General features: G+C 40.2%; 1 protein-coding gene across 3 annotated transcripts in view; it reads right to left on the bottom strand.

Moving 5' to 3' along the window:
- Positions 1 to 4,934: 4,934 nt before the first annotated feature.
- fgd5a (FYVE, RhoGEF and PH domain containing 5a) overlaps positions 4,935 to 9,143 on the bottom strand; it is a 60,068-nt gene continuing 55,859 nt past the window's right edge. For 2 of the 3 annotated variants that reach the window (XM_080423753.1, XM_080423754.1), the window contains exons 20-21: positions 7,286 to 7,440; positions 4,935 to 6,838 (exon numbers count right to left, since the gene is read on the bottom strand). In XM_080423753.1, coding sequence (XP_080279879.1) covers positions 6,802 to 6,838; positions 7,286 to 7,440 — 192 coding nt within the window. In that variant the 3' untranslated portion in view covers positions 4,935 to 6,801. Of the gene's footprint in view, positions 6,839 to 7,285; positions 7,441 to 8,781; positions 8,921 to 9,143 lie in introns of those variants that run through there. The other variant, XM_080423755.1, reaches the window with a different exon arrangement.

The following is a 9,143-nucleotide window of genomic DNA, read 5'->3' as shown; positions in this document are numbered from 1 at the left end:
GTTATTTAAAAAAAAATGCACATGTCTGAATTAACAGGGTCATGTTTTGTACAATGCAATTTAAATGTAAACTGTAATGAGTGGGATTTGAACCGGGGACTTTTGGAACATGAGGCTATTCTTTATTGATTGAGCTATTCCATCCACAGCCTCCGACAGTGAGAAAGGTGAATCCAACAAAACAAAACAAAAGGGCGAATGAAGTACGTCATACATTGAAAATAACTACTTTCAAATAAGCATTTCACGTTTGCACATGTATTCATTGATAAAGTCATGTTGTGTGCAATGCAATTATAATGAAGCCGACATGAGGTGAGATTCGAACCGGTGACCCTGTGGTTTCAAGGCAGATGATAAAGCGATCAAGCAATTGGACCAACAGACCTGAACCTGTGAAAAAGGTGCTCACACATTTGACACAGTTTCACGCAAATTGCTCAGAAATCCTTGGTTTAATTTGTTTTCAAACTGCTCAATATGGCGTAAAATCTGAGGGCGGAGCTCACTGGTCAAAGTGATAGATGTGTTCCTCATGAGTCAAGGCACATGTGTAAGCAAGTTTCACGGCTGTCGGCCAAACGAGGCACGACTTTTGCCTGTTTAAAGTTTGCATGTTAAAAAAATTGCTATAGCGCCCCCCTTTGACCAATTGGAGTAAGATTGGTTTCAGTGATACTTGGAATGACCCTCTACATTATTGCAAAGTTTCAAACAAATGTGAGTCTGCTTGTATGTGTTAGGGGCAGACGAATAATTTTCATAAAACTGCAATATTCATTGGCTCTTAAAAGCTACATTTTTTAACTTACAAACTTTTCATGAAGCTAGATTTTAGATATTGGTCCAAAGTTCATGTGTAAAAAGTTTCGTGCAGATTGCTCAAAGATCCCAGGAGGAGATAGATTTTTACTGTTTTTCATATAATTCAAAATGGTGGGAAATCTAAAGGTCAGAGGTCAAAAGTGTTGCGTATGAAAGTTGTTAGGCATGAGGAGACGCATGTGTGTAATGAAGTTTCATGGCTGTATGTCAAACAGGGCATGAGTTGTACCTGTTCAAAGTCAATTGAGTGAAATAGCACCACCCTTTGGCCGATAGTTGTGAGTTTCGTTTCTTAGCTGTTTGGCATAGCCCTCTACCATATAGAGTTTCGTAAAAAGCGACCACACGGTTAGGCCAGAACTGAAAAAACGGCGGAAGAAGAACGCCTAGGGTTTCAATAAGGCTTCGAGCCTGATAGGCCTCGAAACCTTAATGAAATGCCCACTGACTGACCATTCATAGTTTAGGATAGTGGGTGGCACCTGGGGTGACACATGCAGATTTCAGGGATGGCACTTGCCACCTTAGGCCACCCCCTGGACAGGCCACCGGAATTGAAAGAAGACCGCTCTCAAAACCCACCTCTTCAATATTGCCTTCCCAAGCTAACTGCACACCCCCCTGTTTTACTGTTCCACTATTTTGATTGATTTTACTCTATAGACATAGCCTTTTTTGTGTTTTTCCTAAAAAAAATGAATATTTTTGTTGTTGTTTTCTCCCCCCCCCCCCAATACATCATAGCTATTATTATTATTATTAAGAATAAAAATGAAAAGCTTTCCATAGTTCCATACTTCATCTATTTCTTTTTTTCTCACTCACTCATCTCTTCATCACTGCTAAGTTAGTATTGGGTCACTGACACGCCTGGGATTACAAAACTAGAGCAAACCCAATTTTCTATTCTTCTCAATCTCACATGTCATCCCTTCATCTTTATTCGTCTGCACGTGAGGAGGAGTTTTTTAATCTTGATCTCTGTTCCTTCAAATTGTCATGCTCCCTGAGCCCTAACCTCTATGATTTACATAATCGCTCTTTTTATCTATTTTCTGTTCCCCTTATTTGTTTTTTAAACTTTGTGTTGACCTGACAAAGACTCTGTAATCATCAATGATCACCGATTAAATTCAACGCCTGCCTTGACATTTCACACATACTCAGCACTATGTAACTTTCCTGTTCTACCCCGGATTTGAACCCAGGTCTTCTGTCAAGTGCTGAGATTTTTTTTTACCTTTGAGCTAATAGGGCCTGCATGCCTGCCTGCTTGCTCAGGGGATAAATTGAAGCTTGACCTTCAGGTAAAAAATTGTGTCAAACCAGAAGCTCCACCATTTCAAAGGTCATGTCTCTCCTAGACGCAGAATATAAATGTCTCAATAGAAGAGCAAGGAGAAAAAATACAACCACCCCAATTACATAAGCTATATTTGTGTCAATTTTAACAGTTAGGATTTTATATGTGCAGGTGACAGGAGCCACAGGACAATATTCACATTATGTTAATAAAATACATATGGACACCGCTATAATGTCTGTGTTTGGACATCCTTCCTTCACACTAGACCTGCTCTGTTTAACTGAAAACCATCAATAGCCTACTGCAGCGGTTGAAAAACAAATAGGCTAAAATGTTTCTTTATCATTTATTCATGCCAGTCACTTAGTACTTTACTGGCTGCGGTCCACTGCTGGCTTCATTTGTTTATTGTGGAAGTGTCTGATGTACGCTCATTAACTTATCTCACCTGCTGTGGTACATCAATCATTAGTCTGGTTGAGGCAGGGAAGCGAAGTGACAGGTGAGATAAAGCCTGATTTTATGCTTCATACTAGTAAGGAGGTGTCATGCATTGAAAATAGCAGATCTACAAGCTCAAAAAAGGCTCTATGCACATCTGCTATATTGGAAAGAAACTGGGCCTCCTCCTTACTTCCTTCACAGGAGTTACCAATGATGCTAATTAAAGTAGTGTTCCATTCTGGTCAGAGTCGGGGTGCTGATATTGTGCATGTTGGCACTTGGCTGGCTCACAGGAAAGACTCTGCTACACCAGTGGGTCTCAAAGCGTGGTCCAGGGACCCTCATGGTTCCTTGAGGGGGTTGAAAATGGGCCCTTACGGGTGTGTAACTCTAAGAGTGTACAAATGGTGTCCATTTCTACACAGTTTTGGGGGTCCTTGAAATTAAAACGTTTGGAACTACTGTGTTACACTATGGAACTGAGCCTTCATTAGAATCACTGGTAACACCTGTGAAGGTAAGTAAGGAAGTCGCCCAATTTCTTGCCAATATGGCTACTGTGAGAGCCTAAGCATGAGCTGCTAATGATGGCCAAGATTGACCATGCAACTGAATAAGATCATTGCTATAATAACTGTATGATGTGTTCAGATAACACATAACATAACAGACCATTTCTAACATCACAGATAAACACAGGGGGGAACATATTTTTCTCTGAGGTTGCTTGTGATTATGTTCAATAAGTGGGACTGTCATTATATGATGCTGCCCCCTGTTGGCTGACATAGACATAGTAAAATAATGCATTTACTACAGTCAACATAACATTTATTACATATGTTTTATCGTTCACATAAGGCAAAAACACGTTTCTGTAAAACACAGGGAAACTGTTTGTTTTTTTTGTCAGTAGGAGAACCTTACTGTTGAGACACAGATTGAATAATCTTTTCCAGTGATTTTATTTCTGTAGGTCTACTGTATGTAGCTATATACATAAACATTTACATTTACAATGCACTATATTCAAGAGGTACTATCCATAATAACACTATAGGTAGAAGTCAGGACCCATAAATTGGGTACAAAAGCAGAACAGGAAAGGAAAAAGTGTGCTTTAGAAATGATGCAATTCCAAGGCATGTAACAGTATAGCTGCATTCTGAATGGAGCAAAACAATAGTGAGATATAACCAATGAAATGATAACTGATGTCTGATCAATTGATGGGAGTCACTCACTCACACACGCACACACACACACACACACACACACACACACACACACACACCTTTGGCATCCCTTAATAATACTGCATCATTGGCTCAATCGACACTGAAAGCTTATACTGTAGGTAGTTTTCACTGTGGTGTTCTTCAGCAGTTTGCTTTGAAGGACCATGCCAGCATTATTGACATGTGGGTCCTTTTTCACTTTCTTTTTACATTATTGTCCTATTCATTCTTTGAGACACACACACACACGCGCACACGCACACACACACACACACACACACACACACACACACACACACACACACAGGTATTTGGGAATGCCCAATCAGCCATTGTCTTGGAGGTGCAAACAACACTATATCAACCTTGCCTTTATAAGAAGGATCATAATGTATACAGCAGTGGTTCTCAATCTTTTTCATGTCAACGACCACTAACATGATATGTAATTTGTCCGCAGACTCCCATCTCAAAATATTTTGTGCCAGGGACCACCAGAAGAAGCAAAACATTTTGTTAAAAAAGTTTTTTCAAAAATAGCAGATCTGCAAGCTCATAGCATGGCACGAAGTGACGTGCATTATGCTGGGGATCCCCTGGAACCCCCCCAATGACCCCTGGGGGTCCCCGGACCCCACTTTGAGAACCACTATATAGGGATATGTTTTTCTGTCCTAGAGCAAAACTATGGTTCCGTACGACAGTGGAGGGACCCACAGCAATCACCATCTTATAAAAAATGAAGACGGGACATCCAAATCCGCGAGGAGCCAAATCCACACAAGAAGCACCTTTGTTTGCTCTTCGATTCCTTTACCTCATTCTCATGTACTAAATAAGGCGTGATGCCACTGTAGCTAAAATAATGATTGTTGTTGAAGTCTGAGGCCTCTCAAAACATATTTTAAAGGTGGTGGAAGTGATTTCCTCCCAATATATGATTGTGTTAAATAGCCATAGTAATCATTGTTATAGAGTGTTTGTTCAGTAACAGTTTACCCGTCTCTCCAGCTCTATTAAGAAAATACATTTTCAGGTCGGGATACCAATTTCAGAGAGAACTCATACAGGGTACAGAATAAACAACAGGAATTGGAAGTGATGAAACAAAAAAACAAAAAAAATTAGCAGACAAAATTGGAATTGGAACACAATAACATTGAAGCTGATAAATGGTTTCCCTCTCCTGATTGAATGAAATTGGTGACCCCCACCAGTACATGCATTTTCTTTTTACTAAAGTGCTGGAGAGACGTTGATGGTGTTTTTTTGGCAAAGGGGTGTCCCCTTTTACCAAACAAACACCATCAATCAGACAAAACTTAAACGCTGATGAAGGCCTGAGTAGCCAAAACGTGTCCGTTTGCCATGACTGCTGCTGCGGTAAACAAAAAAAGTCAAAGAAAATTCACCTTGTGGGTGCGGACTGTTTCTATAGAGTTTCTATGAGAGTCTGCCCTGTCTGTCCTTCTCTTAAAAAACTGACAGTAGAGCACGCTCAGGACTTGTCTGTGTATTTGGATACACCCTTTTACTAATAGCACCATAAATCAGACAAAACTTTCCATACTTCATCAAAATACTATTAGTATGGTGTAGTATGGTGTTCTCACAGTTTTGAGGAATGAAATCCTATCAAAGGAAAACTGAAAAAGAACCCATGTCAAAAAGGCTGGTATGGTCCTTTAAGTACGAGCATACGAAGTTGAATTTCAAACGGCAGTATAGGTTATACAGTATACAGCACGTAAAAGGCATTAATTAACATGGCACTATAGCATATTTTTATGAGACTTTAAAATGGACATAGTGAGCTCTCATTGTTGAAAATACGACAAGTTTAAAAGATACAGATGTCATCAAGATCCCTTTTGAATACATGATAGCGGTACAGTACTGTGATGTTGTAAAAATTCAAGAGCAACATTTCATATCAGGCACATTCTCTACCATTTCAAATGGCACTGCATTCAACTCAAAGAAATAAATTGGCATTTCAAACCTTGCGAGACGCATTTTGAAAAGTTTCAAAAAGCTATACATTCAAATACTGGCTCTATTTTGAAATGGTTTGCCATCATAGAAATACTGTTTAGTCAACTGTCATGCTGAGATCTCTTCAATACAAGAGTAACGTGTAAAACCATTTAGAAAGAGAAAGTAGCACAAGGAATCTAATGTACACACACTATGATGATTCAAATGGTATCTTACTCAAAACATCTTGTAACATAATTTATGTACAAACATATAATTCACTTCAATAACAGTATTGTGTAGCTCACACTATATATTCAGAATAGCAAATATCTCTTACATACTCTAAAATGGAGGGAATAATGTTTTTTTCTTTCTTAATTTTTTATTATGTTTGCATTTGTGCGGCATCAAAATGGTGAAATCCATCATAGGACGTGGATGGAGTTTTCTCTCATGTATAAAAAGATGGTTTCCCGCGGAGACGCACGTTTTCTCATCAGTCCAGTGGAAATGCGGGTAGGGCTTCGTTTAATAGCAGCTGTATAAATACGACACAGCTTGATTTGTAGAAACAAATGTGAAGGAGGCCCACTTAGGAAAGCGCAGCTATGGGTTTTCAGCCTCTGAAGATGTTTGACTCATCCAAACGGCACCTTGTGAGAAACCCTGGCATTGAGCGGAGAATTGGTTGTGTGATTAAAAAGAGCTTTTATGTGTTGGCGTATTCCAATGAGAGGTTTCTTCTGCACACGGCTGCTGAATCCCCAGGCCTCACTCCACTGCTGCATGTTTCAAAACACTCCTACCGTAAGAGGGCAGGCTTGTCAAACACTCATTAAATAATTCCTCGTAGTGTAAAGCAATCCGCTGCGGGGCAGACTTTAATGTACTTTAGCCTTGCTGATTTGATGGTGGTTTCTGGTGGAACGTGGTTGTACTCCACAGAGGCTGAGTTTAAAGCAGTCATGATCAGCAGGGCCCACGCACACATGCACGCCTGGCTAGGTGTTATAAAACGGTAGCCTCCTCCATGGCATTTACCCATCTGTAAGACAACAGATGGGAATTTCAATCTTGTGCACAATAACGATAACAGATAACAGAGGGCAGAGTCTACAACTAGCACAGACAGAGTAGAACCACATAGGTTCCAAGTTTTCAATGACAGAGAGAATAAAAACAACAAACACTTTCAGATTTAAACTAATACTCAAGTAGAGTCACAACTATTGATTATTTTCTAAGCACTTATTCTATCAATTACCTTTTTGATTAATCGAATAATCTTCATTTTGTACATATGAACCAAACGACATGAACATTTTGTACATCAGCAATTTTTTTTAACTACAATCTTGTAGATCAGCTCATAATTTTCTTAATAAAATTGGTTATTTAATAAATTAAATCGATTAGTTCGATTAACTGTTCCATCCCTACAACACTGATGACTTATGAGTATTAATGCACACACGTGCCGACCGCTGCTGACCTGCGTGCAGTGTGCTGGTCGTCTGCCCTGAAGGTGTAGTACAGGGTCTTCTTGTGGTAGAGCTGGAACACGTTGCTGCTCTCCTCTCCCTCCGGCCTCTCTGTCAGCTTGACCGTGAAGCCCTGCAGAGGAAGGGCCTCTGAAGCCAACTTGTCCTGAGGAGACCAGGGGAGAGAGCATAATCGTTGTTGTCGGGTAGGAACCTCTTTATTTTTTTTCCTAAATTAACGCCCTACTTGATCATGCTACAGCGTCACACAAGAGCATCAAAAGCAGCAGATCTGAAAGCTCACAACGCCAAGGATATACCCCTGGGGGGACCCCGGTTATTGAAGCTTTAAGTGGTTAGAGGAGGAGTTCACCCAAAAAATTACACACCCCATGAAGCTTTGATTTCATGGATTTATTTTTGTTTTTGTTGCATTCCTAAGACAATAATTTGATGACTGTGTGTATTTCCGGTAGGAGACACAAATAATCTACTTTGTGTCTCCTACCGGATACATTAGCCGGTAGGAGACGGGAATCAAATTATTAGCTTAGGAATGCGACAAAAACAAAAAAGAATCCATGGATTCAAGGTTTCATAGGGTGTGCAATTGATAGAAAATAAGTAATTTTTTGGGTGAACTCCTCCTTTAAGGACAATTGCATCATCCATAATGATAGTCATGTTTTATACAGTATACCGTACATATCAACCATTTCATGCAACCCAGGGGGTAGGGGAGCACTTATTATGTTGAGGTAGATGCATGCTGGGTTTATCAAAAAACACGATGCGCCTCTTTTTTCTAATGCCCAGATTTTTCTGCTCTCTTTTTTTTTTGCTCAGAAAGTTAAGTCCCCCTTTGACAGAAAATCATCAATGGTTCCAATCTGAAAGCTTCTGAGCCAAAACAGTCCATTCATAGACTTATAGTAGCAATTAGATTAGAAAAAAAGCCCTCCTTTTTAGTGGAAAAAGTGGTCACAGACCCTTTTCATGAGTCTCATCGTAGCTGTCGGGCAGAAACCTTGTATCTCCGCATTTCAACTTTTTATGTTTTTTCGTAAATGAACGCCCTACTTCATCATACTTTTGTGTCACACAATAGTGAAAATAGTCAACCTACAAGCTCACAACGCGTCGCTATTTTCAAATGCTAATAAAAAAAAGGAACGTTTTATTTTAGACATACAAGGTTTCCGCCCGACAGAAAGTTATATTAGTTGCCCCCACTCTTGAGGCCCCAATCCTGGCATGCATCTATAGTGACCCCTTCACCCCCCCCCCGCCCTTCCCCTGGGATGCAACATAAAGAATAAAGCAAAAGAGCGAGATTCAAGGATGTTCTTGCCAAAGCAAAACTAAAGGAGCACAGAGATCCCCCAGATTAGGAGAGTAATTAGTGTTGCCCGGAGGCAAGGGAAAGAGAATTGGATTGTAGGCTGAACGGCAGGAGTGGTGAACGTTAAACGGGTTTAAATTTCACAGTGCGCTGGCCAGACGGAACAGTGAGTTATAAGGAGAGATGAAGGGCGAGTGTTTTGTGAGCGTGTTAGGCTTCATTTATACGCCGCCGTGTGATGGCGTCGCTGGCCGCCGTAAAGAGCTGATCTCGGCACGTCGCATCGGCGAGCGACACTGTCATACTACGGAATACAAATTAAGCGTATCGTCACTGCCGGGCAGAAACCTCTTATCTCCATATTCTAACTTTTTGTGTTTTTTTGGTAAATCAATGCCCTACTTGATCATACTACAGCGTCACACAAAAGCATCAAAAGTATCAGATCCCGTAGCTCGTTTTGAGCTACTTTTGATATTTTTGAATTTGAATCCTGAAAACTAACAGTTTTGGGCTTATGAGGTTTC

The sequence above is a fragment of the Gymnoscopelus braueri genome (assembly GCF_963280865.1).
Source record: "Gymnoscopelus braueri genome assembly, chromosome: 3".
NCBI lineage: Eukaryota > Metazoa > Chordata > Actinopteri > Myctophiformes > Myctophidae > Gymnoscopelus > Gymnoscopelus braueri.
This window is presented reverse-complemented; position numbering and strand designations above follow the sequence as displayed.